Genomic DNA, 22,070 nt, shown 5'->3' on the forward strand with positions numbered 1-22,070 from the left:
AAAGAAATCCAGATAAACCTCCTAATAGATCTGGACCTTGAAGGCTCCGGTCCACAGGGTCCTAGAGTCCACCCTGACGGGGGAGACGTGGTGAAGTCTGACTTCCTGTCTGTCTGACTTCCTGTCTGCCTGACTTCCTGTCTCTCTCTCTGCAGTGAAGAACAAGATCCTGTACAGAACCAGCGCTTGTATCAAGATGCAGAAGACGGTTCGGATGTGGCTCTGCAGGAGGAAACACAAGCCTCGGTGAGTGGCAGGTCCTCTTCCTCCTCCTCTTCCTCCCCACTCTGTCTTCTCCTTCCTTCCCTCCCTCCTCTCTACCTCATCTTGTGCTTTCTATCCTTTCCTCATTCTCCCTCTTCTTCTGTCCTCTCTCCTTCTCTCTCTTGCCCTCCATCTTTTTTCTATCGTTCCTTTCTCTCCTTCTTCACCTTCTTTTCCCCTCAACCTCTTCCTTCCTGTCCATCCTCTTTTCCACACTCATCCATCGACTTCTCCTTCCTCCTTCTATCCCACCTTTCCTTCTTCCTCACCTTCCTTCCTCTTCCTCATTACTTGTATCTCCTTCTTGCTCTCTCTCTCTCCCTGCCTCGCCTCTACCCTCCCTCTTCCTCCTCCTCCTCTTCGTCATTATCTGCCACTTTCACATCTCAGCAGTGTCAGTCAGTCAGTCTGCCTGCACACACACACACACACATACACACACACACACACACATACACACACACACACACACACACACACACACACACACACACACAGAAAATGTTATTTGGGGAAGAATGTATTTCTTCATCCTCTGCAGGTTTTTATTCTGACCTGGCAACCTGCCGGTCCGAGCTAACAGGATGTGTGATGTCACATGAGGGGGCGGAGCTTCAGATGTAGTGAAACATGTTAATGAGGGGCGGAGCTTCATATTTAATCAAACAACATTAAATGATTTGCAATGAGTCTACATTTTTATGGTGATTTGAAGTACTATAGTTCCAGTTTTTAGTCCTATGAAAAACCTGTTTAAATATGCTAATTAGGCATGATATTGATATGTTATCAATATAATAATATTAACATAAAGGGGAATGTTGGAATGGATGAAGAGTAAAGCCTGGATGGTGGAGTCACCTCAGTCTGAGGGAAAAACTCATTTTGTTCTGTCAATCATTCCGTTGTCCGCTGCAAAATACCACAAAGTAATGATGCCTTCAGGTGCATCTGTGGGTCATGTTACTCTCACCTTCCTCATCGTAAAGACCTGGAGGAGGTTCCTCTGGGGGGCAGAACGGTTTTAGCTTATTGGACAGAAAACAACAAACGCATTTATGACTTATGAGAAATACATATAAATAAATAAATACATGGAGCTGTTTTAACCTGATAAGCGAGCATGTTGATGGCCACGCTGGCCACTGACCAATCACACGTCCACGCCGCCTCACAGCTGCTGCACGTCAAAGAACACGCCCACATGTCAAACTAAAGCTCTAATTGGTTGAAGTCCATGACATCACCACAACGTCCGCTCCCCGTGTCCTTCAACCTGCAAAGGGTTAAACTGCTCCGCTCCCATAGAGACACAGGAGGAGCAATCTGATTGGATGAAAGTCTCTTAAAGCAGCTGAAGCAGAGCAGCAGAGGAAGAGCTGAGACACGATGACATCACTATGACACGATGACATCACTATGACACATGCAGTGTGTTAGTGATTATTAAACTATGAAATATGGATAACTTAGTGACTGTGTTTAGGCCAGCAGAGAAAACCTACAGGCCTGAAGGCCACTACTGCTGTGTGTGTGGGAAGTGTTTGTGCATCTTGACCCACACTAGAGACTAAACGTGTGTGTGTGTGTGTGTGTGTGTGTGTGTGTGTGTGTGTGTGTGTGTGTGTGTGTGTGTGTGTGTGTGTGTGTAGCATCGACGGCTTGGTCAAGGTGCGTAACCTGAAGAAGAGGATGGGCCGCTTCAACGAGGTGGTGGCCGGACTGAAGGAGGGCAAGCAGGAGATGAGCAAGCAGATCCAGGACCTGGAGACGGCCATCGACGCCATGATGGCCAAGATCAAGGTGAGAGAGGGACTCACACACGCACACACACACGCACACGCACGCACACACACAGATGTTGGCATCACTCGTCCATGAAGCCTATCTGTTGTGTGTCTGTTGTGCGTCTGCGGTGACGGACGTGTGTCGGGTTTTGTTCCCCGAACAGAAAGTAGACTTCCAGCATGTGACAGGAGGCTCCGCCTCCTCCGCTGAGTGACAGGCAGCATGAAATTAAACCGCCCGCCGGAGCAGTTTGATTGACAGCTGGTGCTGCACCACGGAAACACAACAGATCTGATCCCCGACAGAAAATAAAATATTGAAAGATGAAAAGTCCAGCTTGTCTTTTCCAATTTATAAACGGTTTATACAACACATGAAGCAGAGACTTCTATACAACCAGAGGAGTCGTCCCCTAGTGGTCAGGAGAGAGAATGCAGCTTTAACACATGAAGCAGAGACTTCTATACAACCAGAGGAGTCGCCCCCTAGTGGTCAGGAGAGAGAATGCAGCTTTAACACATGAAGCATAGACTTCTATACAACCAGAGGAGTTGTATAGAAGACAAACAGAAACATATTTTTTTTTATTTTCCTTTTTATTAATTTTTTTCAAAGGATTTTTTAAAATAGGAAATACTTTTAAAACATGTAAATATTTAACAAAAACAGGAATATATATATTTAAAAAAAGAAAAATCTATATTTTTAAAACATGTAAATATTTGTGTAAGTCCATCTTTTCCATCTTAACGTCTAAACTTGCTGCCGACAGTTCGCAGTAACGAGATCATCAAACTCTCGCCCGCTGACTTCTTCCTGACGTCAGACTTATTGAGTTTTCCACTTTTCTGCCCAGCGATCGCTCCTCCTGATCAATGAGGCCGAGCTCCATGTGACGCATCCTCACAGCGCTGAATCCTCCCCTGAATGTCACTTCATGCTCTTTATGAAAGGAGCGGCACAGCGCCGACCAAACGCTGCAGGAACCCCCAGAGCTCTGATTTCATCTCCTCTGTTAAAATCAAAGAGAACACAGAAAAAGTTTAGGAACATTTTTAGGAACATATTTTTTAGTATTGTACGTTTGTTGTCAGATTGTTGAAGTGCAGATTAAAAATTAATTTATAGCCGAAAAAAAAGACATTTGTAATTTTGCATAATTAATAGATAATGTAATGTGTGTACCTTTTTGTTTAGAGGGCATGGAGAAGTTAAAACTCACCTGGGTGAGAACGTACTCATGACACGGGGTAGTGGCCTCTTGTGGCCAACACGAGTATTACAACAATGTTGTTTCCACAGAGGAACCAAACATAAAAGCAAAACTTCTGTTCTCACCTGTTAAGTCAAGAAATACCAAAGAGATGACAACAGATTTCCTCTAAGCATAGACTTCTATACAACCAAACAAGCACAAAGACTTTTTTTTCGGCAAACCAAGCATAGACTTCTATACAACCAGAGGAGTGCAAAGACGAAGGAAAGTAGCAAATATTCTCTTTTCCGAGGACGTAAGCGGTGAAGAGAGACGTCGGCGCTCTGCAGTCGCAGCTGTTACGGACACAAATGTCAAAATCGCGCAGCGATTTCTTTTATTCCAGGAAGAGAGAGACTGTTTTCAGGAAGCCGGTCGTCCATCTGCCGGGTTTGATACCAGCAGAACGCATGTTCATAAAATATTCATATTGAATCTAAAATACAATAAAAGAACAGAGTGAACCTCGAGGAATAATAATCATGAGATTCAACCTGGAGAAGCTCTGGGGGATTGGATCTGATGAGTCTCTTTGTCTCTTCAGCGCCGCAGAGTCATGTCGGTTCAAGTCCGTCATCTTCATAGCGGCACTACGGAGCCCTGGAGGGGCCAAACGGAGAATACATATGCAAACACTTTATTTATGCACTTAATATCAGTGTGTGTGTATAATATATAACTCAGACCATCCTGTCTCTGCAGAGCACCTGCTGTAACGGTCAAATTCATCATTAGCTTGCAGGAAGTGTGTTAAAGCTGCATTCTCTCTCCTGACCAACAGGGGGCGACTCCCCTGGTTGTATAGAAGACTCTTGACTCCTCAGTCCTAAAATGGTCACTTCCTGTTCAGTGATTGCAACTTAAAAAAAAAAGATGGCGCCAAACTTGAGGCTTCAAAATGTCCAGAAAGCAACGAGTGACATCACAACGACTACGTCCACTTCTTATATTCAGTCCGTGCTGAAAGCAAAACAAGATGGCGACAGCAACAGTACAAGCGAACGCAACATTAAACTCTGTTCCCGCCCCTCAGAGCACCATCATGACCCGGATCGACATCGACCACGAGTACCGGGCGCTGGTGACCCGGTCGGAGCAGCTGCTGACCGCCATGCAGAACAAGAAGAAGGAGGAGGAGGAGCGCGAGCGGCTGCAGCGCATCGAGGAGGAGATGGAGCGGGAGAGGAAGAGGAGGGAGGAGGAGGAGCAGCGCCGCAAGCAGGACGAGGACGACCGCCGGCTGTGAGTCAGGGGGGGCGGGGCTAAACATGACCAATGGGGTTCTGCTTTAGTGAACCGGACTTCATCGTCCACTTCAGCACTTATGTTTTCAGTTTGTCTCGATGTTTCTTCACCGTTCATGATGTTCATAGTTCAAGTTCACCTTGAAAAAGACACGCCCACCTTAAATAAGACACGCCCACCTTACATAAGACACGCCCACCTTACATAAGACACACCCACCTTACATAAGACACGCCCACCTTACATAAGACACACCCACCTTACATAAGACACGCCCACCTCCAGGACACCAGACTCGTTCACTGAAGTCGTAGTTTCAATGTGGAACTTGTTTTTAAACTTTTAATATAATCATTAATAAATAAATATCAGCCTTTCAGGAGCAGAATGAAGAAAGTGGATATCGTCAAATAAAACACTAATAATGTGTTATTTCTGTCTCCATCTCTCTTTCCTCTCTATGATCTGTCTTTCTTTCTTTTTTTCTTCTCCTCCTTTGTCTCCCTCGGTTTCTTCCCTCCATCAGGAAAGCAGAGATGGAGCTGAAGAGAAAGCAGGAAGAGGAGGAGAGGAAGAAGAGAGAGGAGGAGGAGAGGAAGATGCAGGTGGGTGTTGGTTCCTGCATTAACTACATTAGCTACATTAACTGCATTAGCTACATTAGCTACATTAACTGCATTAGCTACATTCGGTGCATTAGCTACATTAGCCTCGTAAGCTACATTTGTATTCAATCACAGCCCAACTATAAATAAAATCGACACGTTGTTTTCGCTGCATTAGCTACAGTAACTGCATTAGCTACATTAGCTACATTAGGTGCATTAGCTACTTTAGGTGCATTAACTGCATTAGCTACATTAGCTACATTAGCTAAATTAACTGCATTAGCTGCGTTAGGTGCATTAGCTACATTAGCCTCATAAGCTACATTTGTAGTCAATCACAGCCCAACTATAAACAAAATCAACACGTTGTTTTAGCTACATTAGCAACATTAGCTACATTAGCTGCATCTGTAGCCAATGACAGCGCGCCGCCGTCATTAACGCTCCCCGGTTGCTCAGGTGGAGATGGAGGTGGAGATGGAGCTGCAGCTGCAGGCGGAGCGGCAGGAGGACGCGACCCGGCAGACCGTCCTGGAGCAGGAGCGGCGGGACCGGGAGCTGGCGCTGAGGATCGCCCAGAGCGAGGCCGAGCTCATCCCCGAGGAGGCGCAGAGCGACGCCGGCCTGCGCAGGTAAGAGCCGCTCACCTGGAGGCCGGCAGACCGGTCACTTCCTGTTTCTCCTGTGACCCGCCCTCCTCCCGCGGTGCTCCCCAGCGGCGTCCTCTCGCCGTCAGATCAATGGGACTCCGTGTTTAACGTCTTCTTCTTCTTTGTTTCCCCTCAGTAACGGCTCCTCAGGCCCGTCGTCCCCAGAGAGAGCAGCGTAAGACCGACTCAACCCTTTAATTTAACCCTTTCATTTAACCCCCTAATCCCACCTGACCTTTGAACCCGTAACACGCTCTGCATGCCGTAGCAACTCGCCAGCCGAGCACAACCCCGAATCCACCGGCCGCCTGAGAGGAGGCGTGGCCTCTTGAATCAAACCTTTAATCCACAAAGAACCAGCTGCTCGCCCCAACATGAACGTTCTTATCAACGAGTCGACGACACTCTAATTTATATAAAGCATTAAGACACGTTAGCTACATTAGCTACATTATCTACATTAGCTGATTTAGCTACATTAGCTGTGTTAGCTGCACTGGCTACATTATCTGCATTAGCTACATAAGCTATATACGTTATAAATAACTTCATATGAAGCATTTAGCAGACATACAGGAGCTGTAAATTACTGTTCATTAGCTACATTAGCTACATTAGCTATATTAGCTATGTTAGCAACATTAGCTACATTAGCTGTTTGAGCTATAAATAACTGTGCATCCCTCAGAATAAACTGCTTCTGTTACAGTTTGCAAAACATGAACATTTGCATTGAAAAAACAAAATGTAAAAACACCAAGAAAACACCATATTCCTTATTATTTAATATTATTATTATCATATTTACAAAAGGATAATACAAAAACATATTTTAAGAACAATAAATAAAGGAGTCTAAACAAACTACTTTAAACGTGCACTCTTTACTCTTTTAGCTCCTTTATGTTATTAATAATCAATAAAATCATTCATAATTTGAGAAAATAATGTTCTAATTTTCTGGAAACAAAATATATTTAGAAGCAAATTAAGAAAATTTTCCCAGAAATTGGAAAAAAAGAAAGATCAGAGAAATATAAATATGCAAAGCTTTATCCTTCTTCACCTGGTTATTGATCACGTCCCTCCTGAACAGTTGTTGATCACATCCCTCCTGAACAGTTGTTGATCACATCCCTCCTGAACAGCTGTTGATCACATCCCTCCTGAACAGCTGTTGATCACATCCCTCCTGAACAGTTGTTGATCACATCCCTCCTGAACAGTTGTTGATCACATCCCTCCTGAACAGCTGTTGATCACATCCCTCCTGAACAGCTGTTGATCACATCCCTCCTGAACAGTTGTTGATCACATCCCTCCTGACCGGTTCTTGTTGTTGTTGTTTGCAGCGCTGCAGGATCCGCCGCGCTGCCCAGCTTGACCATGTAGGTTCCTCTCACACCGACACGTAGAGGTTTAGGTAGAGCGCAGCGTTGCATGCTGGGATGTTTTAGCGTTCACTCTGTTGTCAATGCAGAGGCCCCGAAACGCAGTTCTACCATCTGACCAGCAGGGCAGGGAGAAGCAGTAGAGAGCAGTGTGACGGGCTGTGAGATGGAACACATGCAGTAAATAGACTGTATGCAGTATTTATACAGCATATAAACTGCATGCTGTGTATATATATATATATATATATATATATATATATATATATATATATATGTATGTATGTATGTATATATATATATATATATATATATATATATATATATATATATATATAAATATGTATAAATACTGCATGCGTGCAGTATTTATACTGTGAAGGTTTCCCTCACTAACAGACGTCCTCAGGATTAAAACCTTCTCAGTGTTCTAGATGAGGAAGATTTAAACCAGTTAAATACGTCACGCTGAGATAGACTGTGACCTCAGAGGACTCCTTCATCCTCCTCTTCCTCATTTCTCTCCTTCACCTTCATCCTCCTCTTCCTCGTTTCTCTCCTTCACCTTCATCCTCCTCTTCCTCGTTTCTCTTCACCTTCATCCAGACTCCTTTATCCGTCTTCTACTTTCTGCTTTTAAAGCTTTGTCTGTTTACTCTTGAGAGGCTCTGAAAATAAGTTTTTAATCTGTTTGATTTGCTGCTCATTGATAGATTTATTGATCATTAATCAGCATGTTGGTCTCATTGTAAACGTGCCAGAGTTAATTAGTTATTTAAATCTGTCGTCTCTGAGCAGGTCATTATAATATTAGTGGTCTAATGTTATCATTATACACAATGATACAACACTGTGCCTTTTGTTCCTCCTTTCCTTGTCTCCTTTCCTAACGCCTCTCCTTCCTCCTCACGGCATTCATCTACTACGAGTATCCATGTTCAGTCAGTACTTTGTATACTTGGTGGTAAAAGAACAGGAATAAATAACTCAACATCGCACTAACTTCTGAAAACTGGACCGTCGTACTTTTTAGGGAGCAAATGGCCAAAGAGATGACTGAACTCCTGGCGAGGTGGGTAGCAGCGCCGGGACCAACTGACCGCTACCGCCTGGTCACAAGGTCACATGGTCACATGGTCACATGGTCACATGGTCACATGGTCACATGGTCTGGTCACATGGTCAGGTCACATGGTCAGGTCACATGGTCACATGGTCAGGTCACAAGGTCACATGATCACATGGTCTGATCACATGGTCAGGTCACATGGTCTGATCACATGGTCTGGTCACATGGTCTGATCACATGGTCACATGGTCTGGTCACATGATCACATGGTCTGATCACATGATCACATGGTCTGATCACATGGTCACATGGTCACATGGTCTGATCACATGGTCACATGATCACATGGTCTGGTCACATGGTCACATGGTCACATGGTCTGATCACATGGTCACATGATCACATGGTCTGGTCACATGGTCACATGGTCACATGGTCACATGATCACATGGTCTGGTCACATGATCACATGGTCACATGGTCTGGTCACATGGTCACATGATCACATGGTCTGGTCACATGGTCACATGGTCTGATCACATGGGATGCAGAAATGCTCCCCAGATTATTCTGTTGATCATAATCTAATCCAGGAGTTCTGATCAGCGGCTTGATTCCCTCAGAACATTTTGATTCTCGCTGATTGATTTCTTAATTTTTTTAATTATTTTCCCGCTGAATGTTTTTTGTCTCGTCGTCGTCTTGCTCCGCCCCTTCAGCCTGTGACTCCGCCCACATTCATGAGTTCATATATCTCTGTTTATACAGAGATATGAATGTTATTTATATCGTTATTGACTCAGGATGAAGTTCATATAAATTAAGATTTTTAGATCTAAACCAGAAAACACCTTTGTGGTTTATTTTTTTTATTTTGTAATAATTACGTTTCACTTCACTTTTCACTTCCCTCAGGAACATATTCCGTCTGTAACACGTCTCATGTTGTATTAATCTGATCAGATTCTGACTTTTAGCAGTTTTATGGTGAAAGAAAACAAAAGTGGTGAAAAGTGAAACTTGTGTTTAGAGTTTCATCACACAGATTATGTTTAATAACAACGTTGATTAGATTGTAAATCTAGAGCGAGTTGTCTAGCAGCCTCACATCCTTCATCTGACCTTGAATCAGAAAAGATTTTGGGATTAAAAATGTATTCTTGGATGAATCAGATTGAATTTAGTCTGCAAACAGATTTCTACATCAGAGGTGTCGGTTAAATCTTGTTGGCTCCATTGATCTATTTTCTTGTTGTGAAGACGTTTGGTACACCTTCCTGCAGGGCAGCGTGGATTAGCAGCCGTGTCAAAGGTCACGGGAGCGTCGGGGTAATCTCCCGTCGTCCGGCAGAGCCGAGGTATTTTTAACCGTTAACATCCGGTGACCTCGGTCACGCTGCTGCCCCGTGAGCGATTACCGCGGCTCGACGGCGTCTCCCATCGCTAACGAGTGAATGAGTGATGTCAGTGGAAGTCCGAGGCCAAGAGGGCCCAGGGACAGCCAATAGGATTAGAGAGCCAGCACAGGTCCCGCCCCCGAGCTTCCCCAGTGTTAAAAACCAACCTGCTGTTAGTCCTTTGCTCTAAAAGTGAGTCTCTGCAGCCACGAGGGCTGTTTCATAACGTTGTTCTCATAAAAGCAACACATGTGAGATGTTGTTCAGATGTGTAAATATCAGTCTACATGTTTCTGGTTAAGAGAAGCAGAATAAAGTGAGAGAAGGTTTAGAACAGAGAACATTCAGGCGAGGACCCAATGGCCCCAATGGAGCCCCAATGGAGCCTTTGGGCTCCATTGGGGCTCCATTGGGGCCATTGAGTCCATTTAAATGCTATTGGAATTTCCTCATCTACCAAACCGTATATTTTACTGTATATTACTTTTGGTGTTTAATACATCCAGATACAGCAGTTGTTTTCTTTCATAAAGCACTCTATGGTTCACAGTGTTATACAACGATCTCTCCGTCTTCCCTAAAAGGTTGACAAAAGGTAAACATCCGGCTCGTGGATCAATGGAGCCGCCGGCCCGGCGCCGTCACTCATAATTTAGCACCGAGCCGCCACATAAAGTGTCTTTTCATCCGTCGTGCTGCTGGCGGCTGCAACAGCATGAACACTGACCACGGTCTCGCACCGCGACGGTTCTGCCAAAGCGACTTCCTGTTTGCTTCCTACCACGATGCCGCCAACCGCCTGCAACAAAGCAACTTTACCTCTGACCAATCATTGCTCTCAGGTGGCTGGAGTTTACTGTCAGAGGAAGTACTGTCAGAGGAAGTACTGCCAGAGGAACTACTGTCATAGGAAGTACTTTCATAGGAAGTACTTTCATAGGAAGTACTTTCATAGGAAGTACTTTTCTCGCAGCCTCTACCACAGAACTCGTGTCGTGGTCAGGAAGTGGAGTAGTAATTGGAAAGTATTCGACAGTATTGTGTGTTGCGTCACCGATGGGTCCAACAAGTGGCACATTGTTGTACTTGTACCTGTAAACTCCACCCACCTACTTCTTTACAAGTTACCACATAACTTGAAAGATCCTCTTGATTGTCGTTGCCCTCTCTGTTGCTGTTGCTTGCTGTTGCTTGCCGTTGGTTGCTGACGTCTCCGTTGTCCTCCTCGTCTCCGGCTCAGAGGCCCTCAGGTTCAGGCCACCAAGGCGGCCGCCGGGGCCAAGAAGTACGAGCTGAGCAAGTGGAAGTACGCCGAGCTGCGGGACGCCATCAACACCTCGTGCGGTGAGTTCAGGCTCTTCTGGACGAAACCCGTCAGCGCAAGAAAAACTAAACTAAAGCTACGAACTGAAGAAAATGACTTTCAGGACATTTAGTGAGGATCCTCAGAGCGACATGCTGACCTTCACACATGACACATCAAACTCTGTGTGTGTGTGTGTGTGTGTGTGTGTGTGTGTGTGTGTGTGTGTGTGTGTGTGTGTGTGTGTGTGTGTGTGTGTGTGTGTGTGTGTGTGCAGACATCGAGCTGCTGGCCGCCTGCAGGGAGGAGTTCCACCGCCGCCTGAAGGTGTACCACGCCTGGAAGTCAAAGAACAAGAAGAGGAACTCTGAGGCGGAGCAGCGAGCGCCGCGCAGCGTCACCGAGTACGGTACGTAGCACGGAGACGCATGGCCTGCAGGCTGTTAGCTTAGCATATGTTAGCTTATCTCAGCCTAGCGTTTTCTTTTCATATTGTAACTTTCTTTCTGTGTGTCCAAGATATACAATAAAGACATGAACATAACTAATATTGATTCATCCTCTCTCTCCTCTTCCTCCTCTCGCCCTCCTCCTCTTCATCTCTTATCATGTGATGTGTCTCTCATCCTCTCGTGTTGCATCACTTCCTGTTGTGTAACGTCATGTTTACTTCCAGGTCATGTTGTTCCTCCTGTGGTCAGAGCATGTAAGTGTTTCTCCTCCAGCGCTGAGAGGCGACTAACAGCACAGCTGCTCCTCACTAACCTTCCTCCACCCTATTAACCCTCCTCCTCCTCTTCCTCCATACTAACCCTCCTCTTCCTCCCACTGCTCCTAACTGGGATCTCTGGTTCCTTCTTCTGGGCGCTGCTCAGGACGAGCGAGGTGGAGGGACTCTGAGGCAGGAAGCCGCCATTTTGTTTTGCACCGGGTGCAGATCTCGACTCAAATCCATCAAACGGTTCCTCTTTGAGGCCGCTGTCACTCACACTCTAGTCCGGTCCGGTCTAGTCCGGTCTAATCCAGTCCGGTCCGGTCTAGTCCGGTCTAATCCAGTCCGGTCCGTTCTAGTCCGGTCTTGTCTTGTCCTGTTGGGTTCGACAATAAAAATTAAAGTCATTTTTACTTTAATTGGAAAAAAAACAACAACGGATAAAATAAGTGAGCTATAAAGCTGGACGAGTTTGTTGAATTTGGACAGAATTTCCTCCTGTTTCCTGTCTTTATGCTAAGCTAGCTGGCTAACTGGTGTCTCAGTTTTAATCACCATTCAGGCGAGCAGGAACGAGGTGAAGCTTGAGCCGTCCTTCCCTCCCACTCCCCCGGCTGCACGTAAACATGGCCGCCGCCTCCTGCTGTCACTCGGGGGCAGACGCCTGACGTTGTTGTTGTTGTTGTTGTTGTTGTTGTTGTTCCTGCAGCCCAGCAGAACCCGGGCCCGCCCATCCCGGCGCGGCAGTACGAGGTGGCGATGAACCGGCAGCAGCGATACTTCCGCATCCCGTTCATCCGGCCGGGCGACCAGTACAAAGACCCCCAGAACAAGAAGAAGGGCTGGTGGTACGCTCACTTCGACGGGCCCTGGATCGCCCGGCAGATGGAGCTGCACCCGGATAAGCACCCCATCGTCCTGGTGGCAGGTCAGTGGGGGGGGAGTTTAGGCTGGGTTTAGTCATGGACATTTGGTTAAAAGTCCTGGAAATCCATTGGTCAGATCCATTGGTCATGAACCCTGTTTAGAGGAAGGAAGGAAGGAAGGAAGGAAGGAAGGAAGGAAGGAAGGGAGGGAGGAAGGTAGAAGGAGATGTTGAGACTCTGACGCTCGACATAAATAAAATGAATCAAATGTTTCTTCAAGCCGACCAGCAGAGTCTCTCTTGACTTGATTCATCATCGTCATCGTCATCTCTTCATCATGAAGGTCCCTCGCTGCCGGTCGCTCTGCTCGCAGTCGGCCGTCTCTCGTGATTCATCGATCGGGATTTGTGAACTATTCCCACGAGGACGGCAGCTTTCAGCTCTCGTCAGAACACGATGCGGCTGAATGTGCAGCGCATTGATCCATGTTGCGTGACGCACGCCGAGAGCAACGAGGGGGGAGGACGGGGCGCCGCTAGAAGACGGGGCGCCGCTAGAGGACGGGGCGCCGCTTCAGGACGAGGCGCCGCTAGAGGACGAGGACGGGGCGCCGCTAGAGGACGGGGCGCCGCTAGAGGACGGGGACGTTTATAGAGGACGGGGACGTTTATAGAGGACGGGGCGCCGCTAGAGGACGGGGCGCCGCTAGAGGACGAGGCGCCGCTAGAGGACGGGGCGCCGCTAGAGGACGGGGCGCCGCTAGAGGACGGGGCGCCGCTAGAGGACGGGGCGCCGCTAGAGGACGAGGCGCCGCTAGAGGACGGGGCGCCGCTACAGGACGGGGCGCCACTAGAGGACGGGGCGCCGCTAGAGGACGGGGCGCCGCTAGAGGACGGGGCGCCGCTAGAGAACGAGGCGCCGCTAGAGGACCAGGCATTGTTAGAGGATGAGGTGCCGCTAGAGGATGGGGCGCCGCTAGAGAACGAGGCGCCGCTAGAGGACCAGGCGTTTATAGAGGACGAGGCGCCGCTAGAGGACCAGGCATTGTTAGAGGATGAGGTGCCGCTAGAGGACGGGGGCGTTTATAGAGGACGAGGCGCCGCTACAGGACGAGGCGCCGCTAGCGTAGAAACGTTGGAGGTCGCTGTGTTTTGACGTGTTTCTTGTCCTGCATCACTTCATACTCAGGACAACATCTTAAAGTTTCTCATAGAAAGTTATGGTATAATATGTCATGAAAGCTTTCCATAGGAAGTAACGGCTTCTCCCGGCGTTCCAGGGAAGGACGACATGGAGATGTGCGAGCTGAGCCTGGAGGAGACGGGTCTGTCCCGGAAGAGAGGGGCGGAGATCCTGCCCCGCCAGTTCGAGGAGATCTGGGATCGCTGCGGCGGCACGCAGTACCTCCGGGGCGCCATCGAGAGCCGGCAGGCGCGCCCCACCTACGCCACGGCCATGCTGCAGAGCGCCTTCAAGTAGCCGGTGGGAGGGGCTTCTCGGGGGAGGGGCTTCTCGGGGGAGGGGCTTCTCACTGCAAACAAAGGGACGAGTGCAGCAGCTACACAACACGGATCCGGATGAGCGGACGGCGTTCTCTCTCCCTCTTGTTCCTCCTCCGGTGGTGTTTTTTTTCTTTATCGCTTGGCTTTCGGTTCCTGGGTGGGGGCGGGGTTTGGGTGGAAGGGGGGCGGAGCTTAGCATTGAACCCTATGCAGAAAAATCCTACTAAATTATCACATCTGGTTGGTTTTCCCAAAAGGAATTCTGATCCCTGTAACACGTTGTGCGAGTCTTAACTTTGAGGCCTTACTGCTGCTTTCATTAACAGGGTTTTAAAAGCCACAAGTAGGACTTTTTATTGTTATTATAATTTGTATTTCTTTGTTCAAAAGCTGCCTCCCCAAACAAGAAGTTACTTCCTGTGATTCTGCATTCCTGCTTCCTCCCTCACAGCGCCGCTGTGTCTCTTCTGCTGAAGCCGCTAACGCAGAATCAAGCCACTTCTTGGCTGATGCTTTTGGTTATTTCACCTTTTTGTCTTTCCAAACCGAATGTAACTGGAGACCTCGTTGATTTGTTGATGTCGTGATTCCTCTTTTCTTCTCGCCGTGTGATTTGATGTGCGACGCTAATGAGAGAAAACTCTGGTTTCCTCTTGGAGCAGTAACTCCGCTCAGTGATTTCTTGTTTTTTTTTGGCGTTTTATTAATTAACAAAGCAGAAAATGTGAAATAATTATGCAACTCCTCGCGGGATGTTTGACACCAGATCACACAAAACAAGGCCCCTCATAGCATCTTTGCCAGTTCTGGTCTTTACGCGCTGAGATTCCCTCGAGGCGGCTTCACGGTGTAATTAATCTTAAAAGAATCACTTGTTTATATCGTTTGATGGCAGAAATGTTTCCTGAACCTCCGCGTTGAACTGAACGCCGACGTCTCGACTGTCACCAGGTGACGAGCCGCTGCTACCTGCGGTTGTTGTCCCCGCTAGCTCCCCGCTTTAGCAAGCTAACGCTGCTGCTAGCTCCCCGCTGTAGCAAGCCAGCGCTGCTGCTGCTACGTCTCATCCTCTAAGCCATTAGCTTTCCGTTAGCTCCCCGAAAACCACCGAAGGTAGCAGGACCGCTACCTGCGCTGGCTTTCAGGACCCAGAAAGCTAGCGGTGAGCTAGCGCAGAGCAGGCTACAGCGGGGACACCCAGCGAAGGCTGGAGCGGCTCGTAACCCGACCTGTCCGGTACGCTCGGCAGCTTCCTCTGACGGGTACGAGCTTAAAGACAATCTGCCGTGAAGCTCCGCCTCCAAGTCGCCCAGGTGGCTCCTGAGCTTCCTGCTCCTCTTCCTCCCCGCTCTCCTCCTCACGACGAAGACGACGCCTGAAGGCGTCTCTCAGCCGATCCGGATCGGGTTGTGTTCTCTTCCTGAACGCGGAGAAAGGACCAAAGAGACTAAACAGTGTGGTGCGTTCAGGTTCAACCCGTTTTCTCACCTTTCAAAGAATCCAGTCGGGTTCACGTGTGATCAGAACCCGGTCCCAGGTGACTTCCTGTCTGTTAACGTTCCACTTCCTGTCATCACAATTGTTCCTCGGGAGGTTTTCGTGTCACTTTTCTAACGCTGATCTCTAACAGAATAAAAAGCATTCCACGTGTCCTTGGCCTCCCGGCTCCTTCTTTCAGAGACGTGAATAAACGACGAGGTGGAAGTTATTGTTCAACACGCTTTGTATTTTCAACTATTTGGTTGTGAGACTGAACATTAAAAATGACAATTTAACACTTTAAAAAAAGAAAAAAAATCCAATCTTTTCAAAAGCAGAAAACATTTTGTCTATTTACATAAAATATACAAGAAAATAATTACACGTCATATTAGAGGTCTTTGTGATGACATCATCCTGTCACCTGTGATGACCTCGTCCTGTCACCTGTGATGACATCATCATGTCTACACAAACACAGAGTACAAAAACATTCGCGGGTGGATCAATATCCAGCCGATCCGCACTCGTCTTCGTCGCCAGCGCGCGATGAAGACGAGTGTTATCAAAGTGCCCTAAATGTCATTTAAGGTTTACTGTATGCTTTGAATCCTCATTGTTAGTTTAAATACTACATTTTATCACTTTTACTGTTTACACACACATTTCACACAATGTTTGATCATGAACATTTAGTTTAAAGTCATGAACATTTAGTTTAAAGTCATGAACATTTAGTTTAAAGTCATGAACGTTTGGTTTAAAGTCATGAACGTTTGGTTTAAAGTCATGAACATTTGGTTTAAAGTCATGAACGTTTGTTCATTGCCGTGTAGATTCTTCGGTCTCTACGTGTATGAACTTGTTAATATGAAGATGAGTTTACTGGACATGAAACGTTCAGAACAGAAGTCTTCTGTCACAATTTGGAGCTGCAGAGTTATGAAGAAATGAATAAATGTGTAAAGTCTGCTCGCTTCTGTCTTTGGGTCTGTGATGTTTCTGATGAAGAGGAGCTGCTGCTTCTACAGAGGATGTGATGTCAGGCTGCAGGGTTCCTCTTCCTCCTCGCAGCAGAACACACGTGTGATTCACCTCCTCGCCGCCGGCAGAGCGCCTCACCTTCTGTGGCGTCCAATCCAACATCTCCTCAAGCGGCCCGGCCCGCGGGGGGGGCGCCGTCTTTATCTCTATGAAAAGAGACAAATGAAGGTGTGAAAGCGAAAGTGCAGCGACGGCAACTCTCTGCTCGCGCTTTGTGTCCACCGAAGAGATTCAGAGCAAAGATAGCGAGCACCTGAACGCACCGCCGGCTACGAGAGAGCAGAACCGCTTCTAGTAAGCACGATGGAGGAGAACACAGAACGTACACCAACAACACAAGTACTGCAGTACTCTAGAGCTCTGAAGTACTGCAGTACTCTAGAGCCCTGAAGTACTGCAGTACTCTAGAGCCCTGAAATACTGCAGTACTCTAGAGCTCTGAAGTACTGCAGTACTCTAGAGCTCTGAAGTACTGCAGTACTCTAGAGCTCTGAAGTACTGCAGTACTCTAGAGCTCTGAAGTACTGCAGTACTTTAGACAAATAGATGTCTGGCGGAAGAAAACACGTCAACGCCTTTAGCCAGAGTCTAGTGAATTATATTTAGCTATAGGGAATTATATTTAACTATAGTGAATTATATTTAGCTATAGTGAATTATATTTAGCTATAGTGAATTATATTTAGCTATAGTGAATTATATTTAGCTATAGTGAATTATATTTAGCTATAGTGAATTATATTTAGCTATAGTGAATTATATTTAGCTATGGGGAATTATATTTAGCTATGGGGAATTATATTTAGCCATAGTGAACTATATTTAACTTGTGAACTATAGTTCACAAAATTTAACAAGTGAACTATAGTTTTATATTGTTCATTGTAGTCTAATTTAGTTCACTACAGTCCACTAGTAAAGGTGAGTGCTGCTTCAGGGTTACCTGCACACGGCTCCGCGGCCCGGCTGGATGAGGCACTGGCCCTCGGGGCAGTAGTCCGGCTGCAGGTCGCAGAGGCTCCGGCAGGGCAGGCCGTCCAGCGACAGGAAGCCCGGCTGGCAGACGCAGCGCGCCTCCTTCAGCCGGCCGCTCGCCACGCAGCGGGAGAACGCGTCGCACGCCAGGAACTTACAGGCGTCCGCCTGATCGGCTGCGAGGAAGAGGAGGAGGAGGAAGATGAGTATTCATGGCCCAACCCCGCTGCTTTTTTTTTTTAAACAAATTTTTTTTGCAATGTTTTTTGGGGAGGGAGGGGCTTGGGAGCAAATTTCTTTTGAGAGCAAATTTTAGTGTTGAGAGCTTCTTTTTTTTTTAAGCATTTCTTTTTTTGAGAGAACTTTTTTTGAGCAAATTTTAGTTTTGAGCTTTTTTTTTCAGAGCAATTTTTTTTTTTTTTAGAGGTAATTTTTTTTGAGAGATTTTTTTTTTGCGGAGCAATTTTGTTTTTTGGAGAGATTTTTTGGGGGGGAGCAAATTCTTTTTTTTTTTTTTTTTTAGAGCAAATTTCTTTTTTAGAACAATTTTTAATTTTTTTTTTTAAAGCAAATTTTAGTTTTGAGAGCAATTTTTTTTGAGAGAAATTTGTTTTTTGGAAAGTGATTTTTTTGAGAGAACTTTTTTTATGAGCAAATTGTTTTTGGAGAGCAATTTATTTTTTGGGAGCAAATTATTTTTGGAGAGCGTTTTTTTTTTAAAAAGAGAGAGAGAGAGAGCAATTTTTTGAAATTGAGAGTAAAAATTTCGTGATTATTTACTTACAAACAAGAAATTTGCTCGGGTAAAAAAGACACAAATCTACCTTCATACTGGAGCTGCTTTGAGGTCCAGAGGTTCTGTCCAGGTCTCACCTGCTCTGTGTGTAATGTCTACAGAGGTTCTGGTCCCAAAGGTTCTGGTCCCAGAGGTGTGCACTCACCTGGCTCTACGTCCAGGGACCGGGTGTCGATCTGGATGTGCAGGTTCCTGGAGGCGGCGGAGCAGAACTCCTCCAGGACGCAGTGGACAGCCTCGGTGATGTTGTACGGCACCGACGTGGCGAACTTCACCTTGCTGTTGACGACCACGCTGCCCTTCCTGAAGTTCAGGATCTCCAGGTTCCTGAAGCCCGTCAGGTTGGCCTGCAGGTACGGCAGCAGCTGAGGAAGCAGAGCAGAGCTCACTGCCACGTCGCCTCAGGGGAACGACGCCGGAGGAACGACGCCGGAGACACCTGATGGTCAGCTGATATCAACCTGATGGTCACCTGATATCAACCTGATGGTCACCTGATATCAACCTGATGGTCACCTGATAGTCACCTGATGGTCACCTGATAAAACCAAAGCCCCCCCAGCGCCTCTTTTTTACAAAAAAGAAAAGAATCTTGTTTTTAAAAACAGAAACTTCATTATCTCTGCAACCACGTGGTTGTTCAGCTTCATTTAAACCCTCGTGAGAAGAGACCTGTGGTGTATATTCAGAAGTAAGCGTTATGTTTAAGTACTTACATAACTCGGTAAACTTGCCGTTGCGACCGTAAGGTTCCACTAAACCCGACACGAGTTCCCTTTACAACGTCAGAATTCAATAAAACACATCGCTGTAACCCAACGGGCGAACAACGCAACATCATCAACTCGTCTTTACAAGGATCCATAATTAAATGTAATTACATAAATAAATGTTTTCATCATTTGTAATTGTGTGATCTAAATTTTAAAAAGGAAAAGTCAGTTCAGGTTTCTTCTGGAAGGATTCGCTCTGAGCAGCCAAAAGACTAAAGCAAGCGGCTTCCTGCTGACAGACTGGATTCACGCTCTTGTTTAGGGAGGAGTGATAATCAGAGCTGCATTCACACGTTTATAAAGCCAACAGGAAAACAGGCGGTAAAAAAGGAGAGTTAGAGCATCCCTCTGAGGATTTACGCTGATTAAAAGATGCTACTTCATCTAAAATGTGAGTAGTTGTGAAATAAAACAATTTCTGTCTTTTGAACTAAACAAACCCATAATTATCATTCACGAGAGCTGGGACAGGTTTTCTGTGGTCTGTTGAACCAGTATGAACCAGGACTCCCAGCAGTCCATCATCTCCCATTCATGACCGGTAGCATCGACTTCCTGCCTCGCTAACGCAGCCGAGGCATTGTTTGTAGTGAAATGAGGCCGTGATGCTGGATCCTCTGCAAAACTCCTTCAGAGTGAAGACAAAGCCGCAAATGAACGCGGCCTCTCTGGTTTTAACTGTATAACTAGAGCTTAAAGCTTAAAGCTGTTGTGTTCTTCAGTGTCACGAGAGCCCTGAAGGCCATTGTGGGTAAGACCTGAATCAGGATCTATGTGGTGTTTCTTCACTTTGTAACCTCATGAATGACCCTCAGTCAGTCATACGAGCAGTCTGATTGAGCAACAAGGACTTCAGTTCAGAAGGAAACGTCATGATTTGACTTTGGCTCAGTGAGTTGGCAAAGGTACCACTTCCATCTTGGATGATATTTATATCTCCCAGATGGAGGAAGTTTGTAAACTACTCCGGTTCAAAGCGGCTCTAGTTTAAAGGTTTGATCCCTGACAACTCTTTGTTCACTCACCACGTTGAGGAAGGTGTTCTCCAGCGACCTGTACTCTGGAGACGTCTTGTTGAAGAGGTCCTCGGAGAAGTCCATGTTGGTGACGCGCAGGCTGAAGAACACCACCAGCTCGCGGCCGTGGCTGGCCGTGGTCATGGAGGGCGTGGTCAGGTATGTCACTGGAGGCGTGGTCGGGCGTCTCGTCGGGGGCGTCGCCGTGACGCCGACGGCGGCGCGTTCCTCGCCCGCGGTCGTGAAGCCGCTTCCCTCAGCCGGCGGCCGGTTTGCATCCGTTGTCGCCACGTTGGTTCGATCCAGCTCCACCGTCAGGTCCCGAACCGCCTCGTCAATGACGTCTTCGGTAGCCGCCGGCGGGGCGGTTTGGCTCTCGCCTCCTATCGGCGCCGCCGCCTCCAGGTCCTCGTCGATAACGACGACAGCCGGCTCCGACTCTGTGCCGTCGTCCTCTGAAGACTCGGGAGTCGACTGCTCCGCGACCTCAAAGAGTCCGGCGTCTACAGTCGGGCTCGGTGCGGACGCTTCAGACGCGACCGTCGTGGTTGCCGGAGGTGGAGCGAAGGAGGCCGAAGGCGGCGCCGCAGTTGCAGCAACGTCTGTTTCCGGGGAGTCTTCTGCGCCTTCAGGGCCCTCGGACGTGTCCGGGGCGTCTGGATCCGTCACCTCTTTGAATCGTCGGGACAAATCAAAAAAAGGACGAATTATGTCACAGAGGCTTTCCACGAATTAGACAAATGTCCCTGCCGAGTGTATTACACATAATACAGCCAAAATCGTAAATATTATTCCTTAGTGATTGTCTGACACTCATAAAAGGATCTCTTACATTGTACCACATTGTCTTTAGTACTGAAAGTAATACAGAAGCAAACGGCAAGCTGGCGAGAAACCCAAAGCATATAATATTTACATGTCACCGGATATTTAATTATCTCCGTAGTGCTCAACTCTATTCACAAAGCCCTTTAATCACGTCGTCATGTTCCTCACCTGCTACGACACCAGCAGACGATTCAAACTGTGGATCACTCTTTGAAGTTGCAGTTGGTGTGAGGGCTCCAGTGCTGGTCTCCACGCTGCCGACATCCTCCTCCGTGGGAAAGTCATCAATGGCGGGATATTCGGGGTCAGGCTCAGCTCCACCTCCTTCCGAAGGTGGGATGTCGATCGGCACAAAGTTGTCTTCCTCACGTGGTCGACGGTAGTCCGGTCCGACCGGTGACAGGAACTCGTTGTCTCCGATGATCTGAACGGTATCCTCTCCAAAGTGAAGATCGTCCACGCCGGCCAGTGGGGAAAGGGTTTTAATGGATCCGGCTGGTGGCTCAGTCACGTCTTCCTCTTGTTCTGGTTCTAAAATCACAACGGTCTCGTCCTCTGGATTCGTTTCTGGAACATCACCTTCTGCTTCCGATGCTGACGCCGGCTCTGAAACCTCGGGGGACTCTTCTGTGGGCCGTACAAGGTGAACGGTGCCCTCCCCCGATTCTGATGCTTCCTTTGGACTCTCAACTACCTCCTCTTGTTCTTCCTCTGAAACATCGGTCACCTCTTCTCCAGCCTCTGGTGGAAGTTGTGTTTCCAAATTGGCCATGAGCTCTTTCTCTGGTACTGGGATCACTTCTTCTGCTTTTAGGCTCTCAATTACATCCGTCTCTGGCTGTAGATCTTCTTCTTCTGTCTCTTTCTCTGATTCTGGAGATACTTCTACAACCTCGACCACTTCTTCACTTGGTTCTGAAACCTTTTCTGGCTCTTCTGATTCTTCAGCATGGACTATCTCATCTTCTGTTCCTGTGCCTTCACTTTCATGTCCTTCCTGTTCTGGTTCTGGTTCAGACGACGGTTCCAATTCGTCAACGACACCTTCCACTGGCAACGGAGATTTGACAACTTCTATATCTACTTCTGAAATCTCCACCACGTCCTCG

At 47.2% G+C, this 22,070-nt stretch overlaps 1 protein-coding gene across 1 annotated transcript in view; it reads left to right on the plus strand.

Annotated features, from left to right (window-relative positions):
- LOC137780728 (unconventional myosin-VI-like) overlaps positions 1 to 14,027 on the plus strand; it is a gene marked incomplete at its 5' end in the record, with an annotated part of 39,380 nt that extends 25,353 nt beyond the window's left edge. The window contains 12 exons of the mRNA XM_068568915.1: positions 156 to 246; positions 1,917 to 2,067; positions 4,341 to 4,549; positions 5,079 to 5,157; positions 5,620 to 5,792; positions 5,947 to 5,985; positions 7,163 to 7,198; positions 10,908 to 11,011; positions 11,248 to 11,379; positions 11,647 to 11,676; positions 12,392 to 12,610; positions 13,828 to 14,027. Of these exons, the coding sequence (XP_068425016.1) occupies positions 156 to 246; positions 1,917 to 2,067; positions 4,341 to 4,549; positions 5,079 to 5,157; positions 5,620 to 5,792; positions 5,947 to 5,985; positions 7,163 to 7,198; positions 10,908 to 11,011; positions 11,248 to 11,379; positions 11,647 to 11,676; positions 12,392 to 12,610; positions 13,828 to 14,027 (1,463 nt within the window). The remainder of the gene's footprint in view (positions 1 to 155; positions 247 to 1,916; positions 2,068 to 4,340; positions 4,550 to 5,078; positions 5,158 to 5,619; positions 5,793 to 5,946; positions 5,986 to 7,162; positions 7,199 to 10,907; positions 11,012 to 11,247; positions 11,380 to 11,646; positions 11,677 to 12,391; positions 12,611 to 13,827) is intronic.
- Positions 14,028 to 22,070: the final 8,043 nt, after the last annotated feature.

This window comes from Clinocottus analis, unplaced genomic scaffold (assembly GCF_023055335.1).
Source record: "Clinocottus analis isolate CAN_PGR_092001 unplaced genomic scaffold, fCliAna1.0.p SCAF_89, whole genome shotgun sequence".
In the NCBI taxonomy this organism is placed as follows: Eukaryota; Metazoa; Chordata; class Actinopteri; order Perciformes; family Cottidae; genus Clinocottus; species Clinocottus analis.